At 55.0% G+C, this 21,757-nt stretch overlaps 5 protein-coding genes across 5 annotated transcripts; 2 read left to right on the top strand and 3 right to left on the bottom strand.

Annotated features, from left to right (window-relative positions):
• Positions 1–3,582: 3,582 nt before the first annotated feature.
• Positions 3,583–6,489, top strand: CCMA1212_006891 (Uncharacterized protein; the record flags this gene model as incomplete). The annotated part of the gene is made up of 5 exons (XM_073704082.1): positions 3,583–3,673; positions 3,747–3,873; positions 3,944–5,099; positions 5,150–5,630; positions 5,684–6,489. The coding sequence occupies 5 exons, from the start codon at positions 3,583–3,585 to the stop codon at positions 6,487–6,489; spliced, it is 2,661 nt and encodes an 886-aa protein (XP_073557247.1).
• A 2,321-nt stretch (positions 6,490–8,810) lies between these two features.
• Positions 8,811–12,104, top strand: CCMA1212_006890 (uncharacterized protein; the record flags this gene model as incomplete). The annotated part of the gene is made up of 1 exon (XM_073704081.1): positions 8,811–12,104. The coding sequence occupies one exon, from the start codon at positions 8,811–8,813 to the stop codon at positions 12,102–12,104; it is 3,294 nt and encodes a 1,097-aa protein (XP_073557248.1).
• A 622-nt stretch (positions 12,105–12,726) lies between these two features.
• CCMA1212_006889 (1-phosphatidylinositol phosphodiesterase) lies at positions 12,727–13,791 on the bottom strand (the record flags this gene model as incomplete). The annotated part of the gene is made up of 1 exon (XM_073704080.1): positions 12,727–13,791. One exon carries the CDS (start codon positions 13,789–13,791, stop codon positions 12,727–12,729), a length of 1,065 nt encoding a protein of 354 aa, XP_073557443.1.
• A 3,408-nt stretch (positions 13,792–17,199) lies between these two features.
• On the bottom strand, positions 17,200–17,823 carry CCMA1212_006888 (uncharacterized protein; the record flags this gene model as incomplete). The annotated part of the gene is made up of 1 exon (XM_073704079.1): positions 17,200–17,823. One exon carries the CDS (start codon positions 17,821–17,823, stop codon positions 17,200–17,202), a length of 624 nt encoding a protein of 207 aa, XP_073557442.1.
• Positions 17,824–19,108: 1,285 nt separating this feature from the next.
• On the bottom strand, positions 19,109–20,951 carry CCMA1212_006887 (uncharacterized protein; the record flags this gene model as incomplete). Its single annotated transcript, XM_073704078.1, has 5 exons — positions 19,109–19,423; positions 19,447–19,721; positions 20,046–20,359; positions 20,617–20,854; positions 20,945–20,951. 5 exons carry the CDS (start codon positions 20,949–20,951, stop codon positions 19,109–19,111), a joined length of 1,149 nt encoding a protein of 382 aa, XP_073557448.1.
• Positions 20,952–21,757: the final 806 nt, after the last annotated feature.

The raw sequence follows: 21,757 nt of genomic DNA, 5'->3' as shown, positions 1-21,757 counted from the left end.
GCCCATACACATCTCCACTACTCGCCCGAACCTGAATATCTACAGTCCGTGAAACCGTCCATGAGTTCCGCCATGCATCTTGCAAAGATGTTCAGTCGAGACTTGGTCTGCAGACAGAACGTCTGAAATGGAAATTTGCTCGACACCCGTCGGGTGTTGAGATTCATCTAGTACGTCAACGAGAATGTATACCTTCGAACGCTGGGGGGCTAGATTTCCCAGAACCTCTTTCATGACATCCAGTGGCAAGAGCTCACGGTAAGAGGCATAGGGACTCCTGGTAAATCAAAAGTCAACAGGCAACAGTTCCAATGTTTGAATAGTCGGGACAGCTATGAGCCACATTATGATGTTACAAGTCCACGGCTGACGACGTCTCCAGAAACAGAACGCGAGGAACCCATCGCTTAGCCTCACGTAAGTTGTCGGACATGACGCTTGTAGAACTCTGCAAGAGACCTTACGATGACGCTATACTTTTTACTCTATCTAAGATGTCTGCTGGAAGGGCTCATCAGGGAGAAGTGGAAGCAGACGACCTCCTTGAAGAACGAAGTGTTACATGGATGAAAGAGGTCGTAGTGGTCAGCAGTGGTCAAGTGTAGATGAGATCATACATGGGATCCTCATCTCGTTTACGTTTCTATGCGTCTCTATGTTGAGATTACATCATGGTGCATATCTTTCAAATGGTCATTTCTTTATATCAAGAGCTGGTTTGGTTTTAAGGGCGTACATACGGTGACGTCCTGCAGCACTCGAACCAAGATGGGATTCGGTGGACGCGTATGGAGTACTTGGGAGCTCTGAAATGGATTGAATTGCGGCATCTGAAGCAGGTACGGTCTTAGAAATCATCAAGTACCACTCAAGGTGAAAAGATACTAACGGTTATGACCCAGAAACAGAAGCACCATTCGCTCAAACAGTAGATCTGCCATCCTCAATGTCCGTTTCTGAGGTCCTGCAGCGTGTTCTACCACTACTCCGAATAACGCTGCGTGACAAGGTCGATTTTCAGAAGACCTGATTTCTATCGTAATGGTTTATTCGAGTCTCATCACTTATCAAACCATGGGCTACGTCTCCAGTCTGGTCCATGCTACCCTATAATCAGAGTCTAGAATCCCACATCGCATGGTGTTTTAGCTGCACTGGGTTGCGATAGGGAATGCTCAGAGTGCCGAGATTTGTCCGACAGTCTCCCGAAGAGTTATGTCATCGAGTAGTCGTGAGAAGCTGATAATGACGCAGAACAGTCAGAGTGTGGCACCGCCCACACTGTATGAATATCAGCCAGCTTCAACGGCGATCATCTCGATCCCAAGCTGGGGAGCTGGGGTCAACTCCGGGGGTCGACACCGTTCGTCTACGTCGAGGAGTAATAGATCTACTCGAAGGTGGTATCGCAATCGAACCAACAACATGTCAAACACGCTTTGAAGAGGCTGTTGTAGTCGTCCATGATCGAATTGCACCTGGCTACAGCTCACTAGCAGGAGGCCGCCTCAAGGCCAAACCTCAATGCGTCCAGCAACATATCCTGAGTGAGACAAAACTCGCGGATAGTCGCATCACAGCGGTTGCAACCTTGGGCTAGGCGAACGAAAACTCGGCCGTACCTGCACCGCTCTGATATGATCCGGAGCTGATGTGGAATGACGGAAATGCACGTCTCCGCTTCTGTGCTCTCACATGATCCCCCTTGTAGCATATACAGCCACCAGATACTACCACCGACGGAGTAGATACAGACAAAACTGAGTGCTACGCCAGTACTCGTAGTTGAGCGTGGCAGATGGGCAGGGTCTGAATACTTACACGTGATACTCATTGGGGGGCAATGTTCCAGGGGCGTTGCTTTGTCCTCTTTAGCCGTGCCTGTGCCCGTGGGGAAAACCAGGTGAAACTCGACGCAAATTGACGAAACTTGACGCCACAGCGATTTCACAACGTGCCGGGACTAGACCACCGCTGAGCCAGAATGAACCCAATAAGCTCACCAAAAGGTTCACATGAAGTTCAATCAGGCTCCGAGGCCAAGAACGGTCTGCATCATCCCCATCGCCACACCCTCATTACCCGAGCAGCTCCAATCCAGACAAAACCGCGTGGCCGGCACCGAGTCTAGACCCAGCTCCAAAACCAGGTTTTGGCCCGGCCAAGGGGGTAGTATGACGAGATTGAAGATTGAGTACAGTAAAAGGACACAAAACAGCTGCTTGTCACCCACGCCTGCGTGTGACTGGCGCCGTCCCTCTCGGCCCACATAAGATACAGCTGAGCAGGGATACAGAGAGAAAAGAGATATAGAGTGAGCTGCAAGCCAAGTTTTTCCTCTCCAAGACGTGACAAAGACAGGCTAAAAGCCAGAGGGCAGCCGAGCAGGGGGGAGCTGAACCCACAAGCCACGTCCCCATTGAGCTTATCGAACGGTGACCCTCCCTCCTGGGAAATGAGATTGGGCGTTGAAACTCGGTGCACAGGCAGGGACAAGCCGCAAAGACAGAGAGAAATTCTCTTCATCAATTTCCGAGAAGGGTCTTGAGGAGCGCGGCAATTGGGCGAGGCGCAGAGTCTTTGCAAGCGAGTAATTGCATATTGACGATGCAGGCAACGGTCGTAACTAGTCTCGGAGTTCTTCTTTTCATCCTCGGCTTGTTTTGAATTGCATCCTGACAGCCTTTGCGCTTCTCTTTCGTTCTTGTCCCTCGCTATCGACATCTTTGTTCGCCTTCCGGTCGTCTGGCACGGCCAGCCCGCTCGTTAACCGCCCAAGCCACATACGCACGAGATCCAATCGCAGCTGGCCAAGCACGCATTGATTTCAGACCATCCAAAACGCCGACCCTGTTCCAAGCTCCTGCGAGGGAGAGCCCACATAGGCTAGATCAGCAGATTGGCGCCGCAGCCGGGTCCTTGCCGGGCTGAGACAGTGTCTTTATTAGTAGCACGGCCAGCTCATCATCGGATCCAGCTCAGCTCTGGGGTGGACAGGAATCGATCAACGTCAGGTCAAGAGAAACAGGAGGAGAGTAAGAAGAGGAAAAAAAAAAGAGGGCTAGCCCCAACGAGAAGATAAAGAGTAGAGTTTCTACTAGTACCTGGTACTAATCAAGGGGAGCGCATTCCTCGTGCCTTTTCTTCGACGGGATACGCGTTTATACTTGACGATTTCAGGCTCGGCATCCACTGCCGCTCAGCTTCAGCTGCTCGGAACTCGCCTTCCCTGTTCCCGTCTGTGTCGCCAACGCCAGATCGATTGTTGATCAATTCTGCTAGCATTGAATCACAAGAGCACGGGTACAAGCACACTGGTAGCCTCGGCTGGCGTTATTAGACGGGCCTGCCTCTTGTCTCGCCCGTCTCCCTCCCTCCGCCTTGGCAAATCTCTGTCAAGTCTCACAAAATCCCTGCTCTGCATTTCTTCGATCCACCGTGTTTGGAGCAATCACTTCACTGCGCAGCTGGCACTCTCCGCTCGTTTACTACATTCACTCGTTACAAACGACGGACGATACATCCGAAAGGCCACCTCTCGTGACGAATTCGAGCATCGCCTGACGCGACGACGTCGTCAAGATGGGCAACTTTATCAGTTGGCTCGACAAGAACCTGGCCCCTGATGAGAACCAGGGGTCTGCGCGAGAAAGTCAACCGCAATCCGTATGGGGTGAGTTTGGGCTTCGTTCAAGGATCGATTCTTCTGTTGATAGATGGCTGACCGACGTTGTTCTTGGCCGTAGGCATGGTTGATACTCTCATTCCCGTACTAGTAGTATCGAGCATCTACATCATCATCTTCTTGTTCCTACGGAGGTCTCAGCGGCGCTTCTATGCGCCGCGTACATATCTGGGGTCTATACGCGAAGAGTGAGTGCTGCTTCTCTCCATGCGGAAGAGCTTCCATTGTCTGGTCAAAACTGACGGTGACGGCCCGTAGGGAGCGGACGCCGAGTGTACCAAGCAACTGGCTGACCTGGTTCGCCGCCTTCTGGAAGATCCCCGATGCCTACGTTCTCACGCACCAGAGCCTCGACGCCTACCTCTTCCTCCGGTTTTTGCGCATCTGCTTCGTCATCTGTCTCGTCAGCCTGCTCATCACCTGGCCCATTCTGTTCCCGATCGACGCCACCGGAGGCAAGCACTTGTCCCAGCTCGAGGTCTTGTCCTACAGCGATATCGACATCAATACGCACAAGAACTACCTCTACGCCCACACTTTTGTCGGCTGGGCTGTCTATGGCTTCCTCATGTACATGATTACGCGCGAGTGCATCTTTTACATCAACTTGCGCCAGGCTCATCACATCAACCCCCACAACGCCAAACGAATCTCTGCCCGCACCGTTCTTTTTACATCGGTCCCGGATGAGTACAACAGTGAGGAGCGTATCCGAGGCATGTTCGGCGGAGTCAAGAGGGTCTGGGTCTGTGGTAAAACGGACGAGCTCGACGACCTGGTGGAGAAGCGAGATGATGCCGCCATGAAGCTGGAAAAGGGCGAGATCAGCCTCCTGAAGCTCGTCAACAAGGCCCGTATCAAGGCTCTGAAGAAGGGAGAGGCTCAGCCCGAGGAGCCCGCCTCCGCCAACACGGAAGACGGCGATATCGAGACAGGCAACATTGCTTCGCGCTGGATCCCGGACAAGAAGCGCCCGCACCACCGCCTCGGCCCCCTTGGTCTCGTGGGCAAAAAGGTCGACACCATCGAATGGAGCCGCTCTGAGCTGCAGCGACTGATCCCCGAGGTTGAAAAGGCCCAGGCTGACTGGAGGTCGGGCAACTATGAAAAGGTCCGGGCTGTTTTTGTCGAGTTCGAGACCCAGGGTGAGGCACAATTCGCATATCAATCCGTTACCCACCACGAGGCCCTGCACATGGACCCCAAGGCCATCGGCGTCCAGCCCGGAGAGGTCATCTGGAAGAACTTGGCCCTCCCTTGGTGGCAAGTCATCATCCGCCACTATGCCGTTTATGCTTTCATTGCCGCGCTCATTATCTTTTGGGCAATTCCCGTTGGTATTGTCGGCTTGATCGCCCAGGTGAACACGCTGAAGAGCATTCCTGGTCTGACCTGGATTGGTAACATTCCCAAGGTGAGCGCTGTCTCTTTTTACCTGGTATGACATGTCCTAATCGTGCGCAGCCCATTCTCGGAGTCATCTCAGGCCTCCTGCCAGCAGTCGCCCTGTCCATCCTCATGTCTCTGGTCCCCGTCATCATGCGCCTCTGCGCTCGAATGGCCGGCGAAGTCTCCCAGTCCCGCGTCGAGCTCTTTACCCAAAGCGCCTACTTCTTCTTCCAGCTCATCCAAGTCTTTTTGATCCAGACCTTGACCAACGCAGCCTCGACTGCCCTCGTTCAGATTGCCCAGCAGCCGGGACAAGTCTTTAACATTCTCTCCTCAGCCCTGCCGACTGCGTCAAACTTCTACATCTCCTATTTCATCGTTCAGGGTCTTACCATTGCCACCAGTGTCGTGACTCAGGTTGTCGGCTTCTTCATTTTTACGCTGCTGTACAAGCTGTTGGCCAAGACGCCCCGAGCCATGTACAAGAAGTGGACCAGCCTCAGCGCTCTTTCTTGGGGCAACCTTCTCCCGGTCTACACCAACATTGCAGTCATTAGTATGTTCCTTGTTGCCTCTACGCTAGGTTGATGTGCTAACAGTTCCTCGCAGGCATCACCTACTCCGTCATTGCTCCCCTGATTCTGTTCTGGTCGACTATTTGTATGGGCTTGTTCTACCTTGCCTACCGTTACAATATCCTCTTCGTCACGGAGACTAAAGTCGACACGCACGGCTTGATCTATCCTCGTGCCCTCAAGCAGCTGTTTGCCGGTATTTACCTGGCTGAGATCTGCATGGTTGGTTTGTTTTCCGTTTCCAAAGCCGCGGGGCCTGCCGTTCTCATGGCCATCTTCCTCGTCTTCACCATCCTGTACCACATCACTCTCTCCAGAACGCTTGACCCTCTCCTCTTCGGCTTGCCACGGACACTCCAGGCGGAAGAGGAGGCTCTTGAGCAGCGAACCGCCGGCAAAGCTGACACCAGCGTGGAGGAGGGCTTGGCTTCTAACAATGTGTCTAACGATGATGCCGCTGGCAAGGGATCTGTCCCCAACTTTGCGCCAGGAGCATCTGGCAGACGGAGCAACTTTGTTCTCAGGTTCCTGAAGCCCTGGATCTATGCTGATTACCACACTCTGCGCCAACTCTTCCTCACTGAGGAGCACCTTGCCCAGCCGGTTCAGTACGCCGAAGAGATCGAGGCCGAAGCATACCTGCCGCCATCCGTCGCGAGCAAGACGCCCGTCATTTGGATCCCCGCGGACCCAGCTGGTTTGTCCAAGCAGGAGATTGCTGCTTCGAGCACAGTTATTCCCATTACCGACGAGGGCGCAGAGCTCGACGAGAAGAACCACATCAAGTGGGATGCCGAGGGCGCTCGACCACCAATCTGGGAGGAAAAGATTCACTATTAAGGCGGTCTATTTACTTGATACCCCCTACCGGCTTTTGTATTCTGCCTGCATGTTATGGTTGGCCCTGTTTTCTTTTTCTGTATCAGGTTTTGTTGTTGCGGCAAGCTGAAGAGGAGAGAAAAGAAGAGGAAAAGAAGTTGTAATGATTTATCTATAATCTGTTTCCATGAATAAGTTTTAGCACGACACTTGTAAGAGAAGACGAGATGAGACAAGGTTCAGTTTTCGAGAGTCAAGAAGCAAAGACGGCTTTGTAGAGGGCCAGAACACGCGGGCTATTTTGCATCTTTTCTTGGCGGTTGAAGTTGATGCTTATAATAGAGAATCATCATATACAGGACAAATGTCTCATATGATGCCGTCCATGTGCACTGAATACTTGTCTAACTGTTACCGAGGGCGAACAGTTGGTATAGGTCATACAAACCACTATGCCCATTTCCTCTGCCGCCTCTTCCTTGCTAGTCGACGGTGGCCGGCGCTTCTAGGCTCTCGTCATTTCCCAGCTGTGGGGGCTGAGGCGATGGACGGGATGCGTGTCAGCACGAGCTGATGCCCACGATACGCGTGTATCGCCTCTACATGGATCAGGTGGAAGCGCATATAGAAGAGAATGGATGAGCGGCATACTTATATCGCAATGAACGTGTCCAATGGCATCGATCTGAGCTGCACATCATCTGCACGCTTCTTTTCCCCAGTCTTTTTCTGGTGTATGGATCTGGTGAGAAGAAGACGCCGATTCGTCGAGATGGTCGTGTTTTGCCCAGCCCCTCTGTGCGTCACATGTCCTTGTTTTTTTTTTTTTTGATAGGTGGCTGGGATGAGGGTTGCCCAAGAAGGCAGTTCGGGAGACGGTTGATGGCAAACTGATGAGCAGACGGCAAGGAGGAGTGGCTGTCACGAAGGCAGCGCATTGTCGTTTCTGCTATGATTCTCTTTTCATGGCGATGAGCTTCAGCAGTCATATCAGGACATATCGTCAGCATCTACTGGAATAAACCAGAGCGTGTTCTTCTCAGCATGCATACGAATTAGCTGAATACTGCCACAAGTGGTCAGATATCCAATTCGAGGTCTGGAGCCACTAAAAGGGCCTAAGCTGGACTAGGGAAGCGGAAGAGGGCCAAGCTTTGGTTGCTCCGTGCAACGACGGTAGGACGATGACAACAAATGGAGAAGTGGGGGGGAGGATAATTGATGTGAAAATGGATATGCGAGTTGTTAAACAGTGTGTTGGTCAGATAGATACCTATGAAAGCGGCAAATTTCTGACAATGGTTGCCATGAAGAGAATTGGGTTTCTAAGGAGTGAGTACTGTCACGATTTAAGAAAGACGGGTATATTCTCTTTAGCAGATCTTGTATGTAGCTGGTACGGTATTGTAGCACACAAATCTGGCTGTGCGTCAATCGTGAAAGTAGCATATAATTCCATGCAGCGCCTGCCTTGATTGCCAGCGGCTAAAGCCTCGCGCAGGTCCAACCCGCAGCCCACAAAGCACGGCAACAATGGCCGGCTGCAGCTGCACATGCTAGCTCTTTCCCTCGCCTCCATCGGACCCGACTGGCTCTTGCCGCCCCTTGTTGACAGCCCGAGCCCGGATCTGTCAGTCGCCCGTGTGCTGCGCCTTCCTTTGATACTGCTGCTGTTGACAACTGGGAAGGAAGCATTGCTGCTCTTGCCCAGCGCTATAGCCGGGGTGCAGCCCACCGCTTTGTGCGTCTCTCTTCTGCCTTTAGGTTCAGGTTATTCCTTGTCGCTCCAACAACTCCACGGTCCCTGCATCTCTCGCGCCTTTTGGCCTTTTCCCGCGGCCTTGAACGGACGGCATCAGCTTCCTTGTTTTTTTGCTTCTTTCTTCTTTCTTCTTGGGCAAAGGCGAGAGCTGGACAAAAGCGGCTGACCCCATATCCATTGATCCTTGTTTCACTTCCCAGCTTCGCTTCTTCGCGCCGCCTCGTATTCTGAGACCTGTGAGATTGGCTCTCTGCGGGCTTGGATCCCCGGCTCCGGCTCTTCTTCCACTGCGCGCCCTCGATCCTTTGCGGGGAAGCTGCAGCAGTGTCACGACTCATTTGGCAGAAGGCGGTGGATGCGATTTCGAGCTGGCAAAAGGCGGACGCGAACAGCATCAGGAAGAATCCGGGGGACGAAACCCAACGAGACCGACGCTCACGGTTGCGACAAGGCTGCGAGGATCGACATGCCACGATGATATGATCGACGAGCGACGACTAGGCAGAGATACCCCAGAACATAGTCAGGAAACAAAGAACACCTCGGCGCGCGAAGCGAGATCTCGGAGCGAACCCGATCAATGGCCGTGTCACCACCACATCCGTTTGCTCGCGGACGCGCGCACCCGCATCGCGCAACATCAGGACGTGCGCCGTCGTGTCGCTTCTTGGGGACCGCGGCGCTGCTGCTGGGAGCTCCCCTGGTGGCCGCTGCGCACAGCTTCCCCTATGTTCCCACGCAGATCCTCGCGCCCGATGCGTGCTTCAACCAGAGCGCGTGCCACGGTTCGGATCTGGCCTACATCTTCACCCAGGATGGCGACGACAATGTACAGTTCCTGTCGCTCAACATCTCCAGCACCATTGGAGCCGACACCAAGCTGAGCCCCGTCACGACGAGCCTGCCTTTCGTGGGCGGAGACAATTCGAAGAACACGGCATTCGGCGCGGTGAGGACGGAAGAAGGCGCGGTGCTGGTGTACGCTGGAGAATGTGACAAAGGGCCGGGAAGCGTGTGGACGTATGGAGAGGGGGCTGCCTCTGGGAGTAGCGGTGATGCGGCTTGGATGAAGCACGCGACAACGCTCGGCAAGTCGCAAAAGGGCAGCTCATCGCGAGGGCCGTACTTCCTCGGGGGAACCATTGCCTTTTCCGCGACCCTGGCTCCGCTCCTGGACGAACCGACGATATACAGCTACGGTGGCATGTGTGATACGCCCTCGGACAGCTCAAAGGGCTGGCAGTCTGCGGCGAACTACTCCACGGGCATGCTGACTCTCGCCGCAGCCGACAGCAGCCCTTCATCCAGGTCGTACGCCCAAAGCATCGCCTCGAGCTCTGGACCTAAGACGCCCATAGCCGGATTCAGTCTCACCGCGTTGCAAAGCTCCATGAGCAACATCTCCGGCACGGTCACACAGCAGACGGCGTACGTCATTCTCGGCGGTCATACCAAGCAAGCCTTCATCAACATGAGCACCGCCGCCGTGTGGAATCTCCCCGAGGAGTCGTGGTCCTACGTAAACGTTCAGCAATCAACCGATGGCGTGGAGAGCCGATCTGGTCATACAGCCGTTTTGAGCCAGGATGGGCGCTCCATTATTGTGTTAGGGGGTTGGGTTGGCGATGTGACGAACGCAGCCGAGCCGCAGTTGGCCATCTTGGAGATGAGCCAGGCGTACAGTTCGTGGAGGTGGACGGTTCCGAAGCAACAGCCGGATTTTGCAAAGGCCGGCATCTATGGGCACGGAGCAGCTATCCTGCCCGGAAATGTCATGATGGTGTACGGCGGCTGGCAAATTAGTGATTCCGACTCGTCCAGCAAGAGGAAGCGACAGTCCGGCGTCACCACGGCACCGCAGTTTCTCAACTTGACCGACTTGACGTGGTCGGCGACCTACAGCAATCCTACCCCGGCCGAGACCGGTGGCCAAAGCCCGGAAGATGCCCCTGGCAAGACGTCTGATACGGCCAAGTCAAGAGTGTTGGGCTTGAGCCTCGGATTTGGCATTGGCGGTGGGCTGATCCTCTTCATTCTGGCCTTGGTCAGCTTTTTCTGCTGGCGCAAGAAACAACGGAGACGGGCTGCTCGCGACGAGACCATCAGGGCCATGGCCCAAGACGCCAGCATGTTTGTGCACGATGGTGTTGACATGACTGAGCGGCCTGATGCTTTCCCATGGGGCTATCGAAGCTGGTATAATCGCGATGATCCATACCGGACGAATGGAGACGACCGATCTTCTGGATATGAGAGCATGCGTGGCTCGTATGGCGGCTATGCGCCTGTCGTACCAGGGGTCGTGAGGAAGCCAGTGGCTAGACAGATTCGCGGCGGTTATGTGCCGGCCAACGCTCAGCTCAACAGCTTTGTTTCCACTCCGGGTCAGATCCACCCCATCATGGAGGATGATGAAGAAGACTTGTCTTACCAAAAGGTCAATCCTGTCGAGGCCACCACGCCCACGTCGGACGCGTATTCCGATCCATTCATGACGCCAACAGCTGCCGTGGCCTCAGGGGCGCTGCCAGTGTTCCAGCCTCCGCCCCCTGGCCAGAGCACGGCGGGTCCCAGCACTGACGGGCCGTTCCAGCACGATCCGGATGTGCAAGACTGGGTGTCGGATGTCGATGCCGCGGATGCCATGCTGGCAAGATATAATAGCACTCGCCAGCAGGGCCGTTCATCGCCAACGCGGCGAAGCTCTCAGCGCTCGTCCGGCATGCACGAGGACGATCTCCACATGGACTCTGGCTTGTCAGAGTCTACCCGCAGCGCGGGAGACGGGCTGGGACGCTCGAGCTCCGGCCGATGGTCCGCCATCGTTGCTACGGCTGGCCTCTTTGGCGGCAGTTCTGCGCCGACAACAGAGCCAGGCAAGCCCGGCAGCTCCTCTTCGAGCAGCTACAACACGGCAAAGTCGGGATTCGGCGCTTTGCAGGCAGAAGGCCCCAACCTGCTGCTCGGCAGAACAACGCCCGGGAGTCCGCTTGAGGACGACGAACTGCAGCAGCCCAGCTCGCCGTCGAAATCGAAGCCACCTCGGCGGAGCTGGCTAGGTTCGCTGAGACGCGTCTTCTCTGGCTCCGAGTCGCCCTCGGGTGACTTGTCTGCCACAGATCGATCTCCACGGGAGATTTCAACAGACATGCTGAGCCACGACTATGAGCCCCCGCTCTCAGCCCTGGGCAGCGAGCTTCTCAAGAGGAAGCAAGGGCGCCAGGACTGGGAGGGTGGGGCGAGCAGCAGCGGCATGGAGAGAGAAAACGAATGGGATATCGAAAGAGCCGTAGAGAACCGCCTGGTCCAGGTCATGTTTACCGTCCCCAAGGAGCGCCTGCGCGTTGTCAATGCCGACGAGCTTGACGACGGAACGAGCACCGACGAAAGGCTGCCTCTTCACATGCCGCAGACGGCGGAGCTCGTTGACATGGACAAGCGGTCATCCCTGATGGAGCCTTCGCTCCGCAGCACCAGCAAGCTCAGCTCCCACAACGACGACGAGGGCGGAGGCGTGCCCGTGGACGAAGGCGATCGCGACGACGGCTTCCTGCGCATCGACCAGGACGACTACGAGGATCGAGGCGAGAGGATTGAGCGGCCGCTGTCGGTGGTGACGGACATGACGAGGAGCGAGAGGCCCATTTCGATAGCGACGGACGTGTCGTTTGCGCGGTCGGCGAGCGTGTACACGGCCGAGGCCATGACGTTTGAGCGTCCCAAGACGAAGGTGCTGCAGATGGTGGATCGAATCGAGAGTTTTGGGACCGAGAGCAAGGACAGCAGTCCTTCGGTGAGCAGGGCGGGGACGCCGGGGATACGGAGCATTAAGAGCAAGAAGTCTTTGCGGAGTGAAGATTTGAAGCGGCAGTGAGACCTGGAAGAGAGACTGAGAGTGGTTGGGTTTGGGTATCTGGGTTTTTAATTTGAGGTGGGGGAATTTTGGGATATGCATTGGTTGGGAGAATATGTCGGGAGTTTATATCACCACTTCTCTCGTTTTTTTTTTCTTTCCGGAATGTAATTGAGCGTTCTTTTCGCCTTGTTTCGGTTTGCTTGGTGTTGGAGTGGGTTTGTTTCTTGTATATAGCCTAGGATGGATGGATGGCATGGGAGATGGATGAATGGGCGGGATGGATGGATGGATGGATGGATGGTTAGGCAGATGGAATGTGGGAAGGGATGGCAAGAAGAGAGAATGAGAAATGTATCCATGTTGATGCCATATAACCTGGATGTGTATGGATGTATATACCGCTGTTCAAGCCAAAAAGGCATCTCAAAAGCCCGCCATGATCCTCGTTCCAAGGACATCAAATGCTCCGACTATGCGCATATATCTCGTACATGTAGTCGTACATCAAGAGCAGGTATGCTAAACATAAGATAAACATCCAAGTAAAAGAAAAAGAAAAAAAACGCCATGTCTCAAACCCCAAGAATGCAAGCCGATATTATCCAGTAAACGCAAGAGTAGTACTACTAGTATCATTGGGTCATCGCAACCAAACATTCCATTTCAACACAGTCTCAATCAACCTCCTCCCCGGAAAATCCACAATCACGACCCCCACCCTCGCCAAGTCGTCATTGCCAGACGCGTCCTCGAGATACTGCCCCGTCATGTCATTCATGCCCTGAATCGTCCTGTTCATCGGCCCCGCGGCGGCCTCGATCGGGAGTACACCCACTGAGGCGGACAGGTGCGCCAGATACAGGTATCTGTTGTCGTCTGGCGACAGAGCCGCGTATTCCAGGGCATCGCGGATGGCGGTCCATTTCTCCGCGAGGTGGTACACGTCTGGAATCACCCACAGGTCCTCGAGGACCATCTCGGGTCCTTCCCACAGCAGACCGTAAGGACCGTCCCGCGCGCCGAAGTTCTGGAGGATGAAGATTTTGGAGCGGAGCGCCCCGAGGGTGGGTATCGGCGCGGCGAAATCGTAGTTGTGCAAGTGTTTCGCCGACCCTGGCGCCGTCGAGGGAGACGACCAGTGGTGATACCGAAACGCATCTTCAAACGAAACCGAATTATTCGTCCCAATCGGGCCCCCTTCCTCTTTCACGCGCATGATGATCGCCTCCGAGGGATACGCATCCAAAAAGTCGTACACGTCCAGCAGGACCTGCTCGTAGCTGAAGCCCGTATACCCGTTCGCGTGGTAGACGTGCAGCTCGTCGTCCCTCACCCGCGCCCGGATGTCGAGGTAGCGCAGCCCGCTGTTGAGCTGCGTGCTCAGGTTCCAGTTCTGGCACTGCAGCGTCTGCGAGCCGATGCCGTACGTCATGGTGTCGTGCGTGCCCGGGATGCTCAGGCTCGTGAGGTGCACGTCGTCCGGGACCGCGGCCATCCAGTCCGGGTGCGAGGCGTCGCCGGCGTCGAAGCTATAGGCCGACTGGTAGCCGCGGTAGCACGTCGCACCAACCATGCAGGGCGCCAGGGCGACAAGGACGTGCAGGAGGGCCATTGCGCCGAGGAGGCACGCCGCCAGGAGGATGGGGAGGGAGCGCCGGCGGCGACGGGGCGCGGGTTTGGCGACGGGCAGCGAGATGGCGCCCATGGTGAGGAGGAGGAGGAGGATCTATGGGTAGGTTGGTATAGACGGTATAGCTACGTTTCGTTCGGAGAGATTGATCGTGTAGCTCGTATACGGCGGTCGGCGGTCGGATCGACGGTGAGACGTGATGGCAATGGCAATGGAGATGCGGTTCAGCTCCGTTCAGTCGAGACACGGGCTGCAGCAAACAGTCACATGCGTGACCCGCATCGACAGAGCAGCCAAAGAGTCTCCTTTTCTCTCTCTCTCTCTGCTGTTGGTCCCCTTGCACAGAAACGGCAGATGCCGGTTTCACAAAATGCTGGTGTTGATCATAAAGATGATGATGCTGGTTGGATGATTGCATGAAGCCCGGAGCCATGCGATGCCGCGCCCAGCCGGAGTTTGAACGTAACCTGGGAGACTTATCAAGGCCCGAAGATGCGCCGCTATCAACTCTCGAGACCAGCATCGGCCAGGTTGACCAGATCGTGAAGCCCTCTCAAGGTGCACGACAGATCAACAGCTTGAGCTCTTCTGAGCAACCCCTTATTCTTTTTTTCTTCCCTTTTTTTTTTCTTTTTTTTTTTCCCCTTTGCAAGATCAATGCATCTCTCATGAATGCGAGTTCATGATTGTGATGCTGGAACGGTGGTCATACAACTGGCTTATCACTTCCCCAGCCCAGCCCACGTGCAACACCATCCACGCAAGCCTCCCAAATCAGCCACTGTTGTCCATCTAGTAATATCCTCCTGCCAATGCGAATCTCGAGTTTAGCATATCCGCCCACTTCGCCTCATGGCGTTTTCCAACATGGCAAAGTACTGCACTCTTACCATGGGCTACAACTAAGCATTGAAGCCAGCGCTAAGGTCATCGCGGCTCATTAACCTCGCGACTACTGATAAGCGTCTCTCTCTTTCATCGTCTGATGCTCACCCACCAGTCTCGGTACTTCGTCCATCCCGCATATCAGATCTCACTTGCAATGAACAACCCCTTCCACGTATGCTGGCGCCCACTCACCAAAAGGACATACAGTAACCAACTAGGGTTACGAATCTCGGTTCCCCATCGGGGCGCAGCTGCAGGGTCCTCTGGCTCTCATTCCCGGCAACCTGCCAACTTGATCCCATCGCAGATGACAGAGCCACTTGTACGTGTCGATACGGAGTCCGGGGCAAACAACAGCCGGACAGCTGCGATGCCTCCGGGCTACGGCACTACCGCCTCCTAGAGCAGGTCCTCGCCGTCGATAGCTCAACGCGGCTTGCTCGTATTCGCGGGGCTTGGTTGGCGCGGCGCGGGAGGAGCTCAGCCCGCGCCCCAGATAGAGAATATCCCGGCGTAGGGAGAAGAAAAAAAAAAGAAAGCGTCGCCATCTGGGTCGCTTTTCCAATTAGACTTTTCACTTGCCTCGAGGGATGGACCCTGGAGATGTCAAGCCATCGCTCGAGACAGGTCGAGGTTCGTCGGCTTGGAGAGAAAAAGGGGCCAAAACTCGCAACCTTCGAAGCGAGCACTGGGTAGGTATAGTTTCTCATCGCCTTCGCTGGAGCTGAGGCTGAAGGGCCAAATTCACAAGCTCAAATCTCGATCGGTCCACCATGACAGAATATCAAATCTTTCATGTGAAAAGCAGTATGTCCAGATACAAATCCGAACTCGACGCGACAAGACCGTCCATCGTTGTACCGGAACACGCAAGACAGAGCCAGCGTTTCCTCGTCACAATCCCCTCGTATCCGCTCGATACACGTTCATGGGCGGCGTAAACTCTCAAACTCCTCTTGGCTCCGAAAAGCCAAGGCCCAGGCACCAACAAAGCTTGAGAATGGACCGATTGACTGACTCGGGGTCTGCGTGGGCTTTCGGCAATGGCGTCTCTTCGTTTGTCGTCAGTACAGAATCGCAGCCGCGCTAGCATCAACGAGAGCTGCGTGAAGCTCGTTGCATCACTCTCGTATGGCGGTTTGGCCACCCAATTGGTCACCGCACTGCATGTCGGTGGTGGTGCTAGCAGCTGCAGCGTGAAAGACGACCGCATGCACTGTACACCCTTCGCGTATTACACAAAGAGAGAATCGTATGCCTTGCTGATGATGTATCTGTACGCATGGAAAGCAATCGCTGATGTGAATGGCTCGGCTTTGCTGCTCCTCACATGGCAATGGAGAATACTAACCGCAGGCCGCCCACAGAGAGAACCACAAGACTTGTGCTTGAAACACCCGTTCGGCTGCTCCCAATATCCGTGATGATCCATCGTCCTAGTGTGTCGATCCCTCATGAGCTGTACACCGATCGACAAACGAGGCGTCATCTGTGGCGCAGAAGAATGGCTGAAGTCTTTCCCAGTCGCCTTCTCTTCGGTTCAAGGACTTTTGCCGTCCATTCACGTCTCTGCTGTTTCCATCGCCTTTCCCCTTGGCACACGCTGCCAAGAGCAGGAGAGAAGGGTGAAAACTCGAGCTGGCGCCTCCTGCACGACTAGTCGAAGACAGCTGCGCTCTCGTAATTTGAAAATCGACGCAAGAAGTTCACCTCTGGAGACCGTCCTGCAGCATCGGTCCCTTGATGCCACAGTCACCTGTCGTACGCGTAGGAGCCTCTCCACACGTCTGCCCGTGATAAACCCATCGTATGATGAAGCGATGCGTGCCGAGTCGACCGCTGCTTACCAGCGCCGATCCCTCAAAAAGCCAACGCCGTGACATCCGACAGAGAGAGAGAGAAGGGCCACAGTCACCACCAAGGAAACACCACTTAGAGCATCAGGTTGTTGTTGAGGTTCCGCAAAAGGTCTCGCAGCACTTGCATGATGGTGTCCCCGACGAGAGACCTAACCTCTTTTCCCCTTTGGTTGGCTGCATGATATATGGGAGGCTGGTAACGAGGTTGGGGTGAGGGGGAACGAACCGTGGGGGAGATATCCTCGCGATTGGCCAATGCAAGGGAGTTGCCCTCTCGGAAAGGCCTTCGAAATGGGGACGTGTGGCTTGTCTGTACGAGTGCGAGGATCGCGCGTGTGCGAGCAGTCTGCGGGGATGGTCCTGTTGAGGTTGCCGAGAGCTCACGTCGAACGAGCTTCTGGTTCCATGCGGGGAACACATGTCGACGTCTTGGTAGCTTGACTTGACGTCTTGATCCCTGCTTGCGCTTTCTGCACCCTGCAGACGACTGCTGCTTCACGTTCCTATCTATGAACATGTACTGTACATACAAGCACTCATTGCCACCTCGCCTTGAAGATTCAGGCCATGAACAGTCCAGATACAGATCTGATTGTGGCTGGTGCAAGTATAAATAGCAGCTCAACAGGTAGAGGCGAATTGAACGTAGCATTCTGGAAAGGCGATCCGCTCAATGAACTCGCATTGCCAAAGAGAGATTCGATAGGACTCCCTGTGGCCCACCGCGACAGCGAAATCAAGGCATTATCAGCGCGGGTCTCGTTCCGTTGTGGCCAGCAAAAGTGCGTCTGCGTCTGCTTGCTATCGTTATCGTGCCAAGGGTCGGCAATTGCATACAGGGCACAAAACCTGAATGCTGCCCTTTGCCACAGATGCCATCGCGACGGCTAAATCCCAGGCACTTGTCGTTGCTGTCCACTGCGCATCCGTGACTTGCCCTCCAAGTGCCAGTTGAGGTCTCTTGCGACAATTCTCGTGTACATACGTACCGCAGACGCATGCGGAGCCACGGGTCATCGTGTTCTGGGGAGGATTCGATCGGTGATCTGTACCTACAGGGGCATGTCCAGCACCAAGCATCCGTCGAGGTTCTCTTCTGCAGCAGAATAAGCAAAGGACAATTGCCTCGATCCAGCAAAGTCGTGAGGGTGGTGCCACACCTTCCCCACTGCCGGCCGCATCCTGGTCCTTGCCCTCCCGCCCAGCCAGACGTGCCATCGTCACGGACCCAAGAAATCGTTGCTGCCGGTGCGAGGCGAGGACTGAGCTTTCGAGACAAGTCGTCTGTCTCTGGATGGATCCGATTTGAAACATCCAACACGGGCCCAGAGTGCGCTGTGTGTTCAGCAAAATCGCTCATGGCAACAAGGCAGATGCCCACGAGATTAGGGCGGACTTTGCTTCGTAGATAGCGGCAATTGCTCCGTAGCCTCCATAGCCCTCACTCGACAGCCGGGGATGATTCCACCGCGTGATCCCGCCCCTCGTATCGCATCTGCTCCGGCGACTGCCAACTGCGCGTCAACTCCGTCACTTCCACGATCCCGCTGTACGACGTACGAGTTTGGAATACATGCCCCGAGAGGCATAGCGCAGCGCAGCGAATACCTAGGTACCTGTGCAGACAGAGGGAAAGACAGACAAGAGCTTGTACTCGTACGTGCTGTGCGTGTGGGTGTGGGTGGGCACGCTGTCGATGGTGGAGATTGTGCCCTCTCCAGCCTTGCAAGCTTAGGCTCTTGGCCACAGCTCGCCATGGGCCAACGGAAACGCAGTCGGTTCCAATCGTCAAGGTTGAGTGAGCCACACAAACCACGCTGGACACGATCCCGGTCGAGGGCGGTTACTCCGTACGAGCAGCAGCCCACACACCGTCATCTGCTGCTCGTATTCGTCGACCACAAGCACAAGTGCAGAGCAGTTTCGTGTTGTCTTGTTCTGTGACCTCTTTTTGCTCTTACCTGTTCCCTCGTATGTGGCCCCATGTACGAAGTGCTGGTGGCTTGTGACTCTGTGTGGCCATCGTGACCCTTTTCATGGTGATGATGCGTTATCTCTGTTTTTGTCCGCGTCGCGACAGTTTCTGTGGTGATGGAGACGATGGAGAAGAGAAAGATGAGGATTTGGCGGAAGCGGAGAATATCCGCCTGCAAGAACCCCAATGGCACCTTCCAGTTCGTTCCTGCCATGTGCTGCTAGTGGCAGCTTAAGTCGGTTCGTTCTTGCTTCAAGTTGGTCTTGGTTCAGTTGAGGTTCAGGTTCTTGGTCGCTGTGCTTCGTACCGGTACAAGCACCCGCGTACCAACGCCCTGAGCAAGCCCCGACACGGCACTGCTGACGGTACGTACCGAAAGTTGAGCGCCATCGACTCGGTTTAGGCTCCGTTTGATGTCCAGCCGTTGATGAGGTTGATATCAGTTCGAGTCCGAGTTATCAAGTCAGCTGTTTCTCTTGTTGGCGAGTATACGGATACCTTGGGTACTGGTCAGCTTGCAGAGATACTTGAATATCTGAGGTAGCATCGCCCCCTGCTATAAACGATAGGCCGGGGATGCAACGTATTGCCAGCACAAATGCAGGTCTCTGCCCTCATAGTCGCGTCATCGATGCCAAAAAGCAACCGCAATGCTGGCAGCATTAATGCATTATGCCATACACAAGCCTTTCATTGCTTCCCTTGCACGGACGAGTACAGGCGTGATTTCCGTGTACTGCCGCCTGTGTCGATGTATCAGCCACAGCTCGATCGCGAATGAAAAGCCGGAGTTCCGCTGGCAGGGCTTGTATCGGTACACGCACCAGCGACCTGCAGCTTGACCTGCAACCTGCGACCACCCCGTCCGGCCGTATGTACATACCTTATATTCCAAGGGTTGAAATCCCAGAGATTCTGGCAAGATCCATCGCAAACGGAAGCGCAGCACCACAAGCAGCGGTTCCCATGCCTGGAGCGACTCGTGCTGCTGCTACCGAGACAACGTACCCGACTACAAACGAGGCGCCCACTGTGGCTTGCTCGCAACCTCGAGCGCACGGCGCCTCTAGCGGCCTCTAGCGGGCTCCAGCAGCCCCCCCAGCAGCCCTTGGCCCGCTGGCCAGATGCCGCCATCAGCTGCCCCGTCGCCCGTAGCGCCGCAGTGACGCCATGGTCAGGGGTCAGGACGGGTTCTAGCGTGGCTGTTTTACGAAGTACCGGTACTGAGGAAACAGCCACAGGCACGGGCTGGACAGATGCCCAGATGGACGAAGACGATGGAACTGAACATCAGGAGCGATGCTTGCTTGCTTGTTCTATTTTTTGTCGACACCACTGAACGGGCCAGCCATTGATAGCAAACATGGTGGTACTCGGGACACAATAACCCGTCGCCACCGAGCAGCAAGAATCGTCTTTTACTTGCATTGCATGTCCAGTCCAGTAAAGCGCATCCCAGTCACTCCAGGCATCGGCCTGTCACTGCCAGCGCTCGGGCCTGATCGCCTCCCCGGGACGCTGGAAGCCTGTACCTGGAGAGAAACCTGCAGAAGCAGCGCGTAAGAGGTCCACGGTACATGCACCTGTACTCGTACCTGTACTCGTACCTGTACCTCCGCCGTCCAACCCCAGGGCTTCTGCAAATCTCCAGACTTCTTCCCTTCCTCTCCCGCTTCCACTCATACACCCTCTCTCCTCATCTTCGCCTCTCGACCTCCGCCTTATCGCCTTGTCGCCCTCTGCGCAGCACTGCCTGGCCCGTCTATAACACGACCTCCTCAAGCAGCGCCAGTCCCGTCCTCGACCATCAGCCACCAGCTCCGTCGCCAGCGCCTCAACAGCCAGAGCGAACGCGCCAGAGTCACTCGCCATAACACCCACTCGACTTCCTCTGCCGCCAGCCACGCCCGGCCCGTCCGCTCTGTCAATCATCTCCAAAGACGGTTGGGCATCTGGGTTTCTCAACAGACCCGGACCTTGAACAGAAAAGGCACCCTCGCCAGCTTTTAGTCCAAGGACATTTTCTCATCGTCTCCGCTTCCCGGCTGCGCTGTTCCTGGCCGACCATCCTATCCTCCTTTTCGTCTTCTTTTTTTGGTTCTAATTCCTTGTTTCTTTATCCTTTTCTGGTTTCTTTGGTCTTGTCTAGGGGTTGTTGTTCTTCTTTAGGTTTCCTACCTGAACTTTTTGTGCTCTGAGACAAGCTTCCCGTTCGGTACTGCGAGCCGTTTGTTCTTATTCTCTGCCTTGGATCCGTGCAGCTGCTTGCGACACTCGCTTCTGCCCTGCTTGCGTCTCGCTGCTACATTCCAGTCCACAACATCGCCCATCACCAAAAAAAGAAGAAGAAAAAACGAATAACTCGGTGTTGAGGATAACGCCACGGTTGTCATCGAAGCATTCCAGCATTCGATTTCTGGTTCGTCAGCACCGTGGTGTCTCTGATTTTATCAAGACCTTCGTCGGCTTTCACCACACCTCGTTCACCACGCCTTGACCAAGACACCATCCATCCCGACTCGGCTGTTTCACTGCCGCGCCGAGCACGACTTTGATATTTTCTCGACAACATCGACACTGAACGATTTTGACACGTCGGATCGTTCTTGCGTCACAAGAACTGCGTTGCGCAATTCGTCTCGCCCAGCCCGTGTGCGGCGAGCTGTTCAACAGACAATCAAAGGGACGGTTATGGCTCGTTTCTGAGGGCCCATTTGATTGACGAACAAAGTGAAGGGAACCCTCGGGGGAGAAACAAAAGTCACGTCATCGACAGACCTAAGGGAGCGACCATCTCACACTTTCGTGCCCTTTTGAAAGTCGCGCTCGGGAGAACCACGTTTCCAAAATCTTATTCCTTCGCAACATTCACCATGCGCTTGTTTAGGACCACTGCCCTGCAAGAGGGCTGCGCCATCTTCCTAGTATTGGCATTCTCAACTTTGGTATCTGCCATAGATGTCAACGTTTGTTCTAGCTTCAACACGGCGGAAACGCCACTGAGTAAGTTTGGCAGCAGCGCAACTCGAGAGATAACCCATCTGACCTTTTGCAGACGTCAGCATATACCAGACGAACGGGCTTTGCACGCATTGGTGTGTACAGAAGAGTTACGCCTTCGCCATCACTCAGCAGAACTCGTGCTGGTGCTCCAACTACTATCCCGACAAGGCCTCGACAGTCGACGTCAAGGAGTGCAACTTGCCTTGCCCTGCCTGGCCTGACGAGTACTGCGGCGGCCGTGGCTTGTATGGCTATCTCGTTCTCAACGACGTCGCCCCATCCGGCACAAAGACGGCACCGGCTTCCACATCAACGC

This window comes from Trichoderma ghanense (genome assembly GCF_004382785.1).
Source record: "Trichoderma ghanense strain CCMA-1212 chromosome Unknown scaffold_8, whole genome shotgun sequence".
NCBI lineage: Eukaryota > Fungi > Ascomycota > Sordariomycetes > Hypocreales > Hypocreaceae > Trichoderma > Trichoderma ghanense.
The sequence above is the reverse complement of the archived record's forward strand: the minus strand, read 5'-3'. Positions and strand labels throughout refer to the sequence as shown.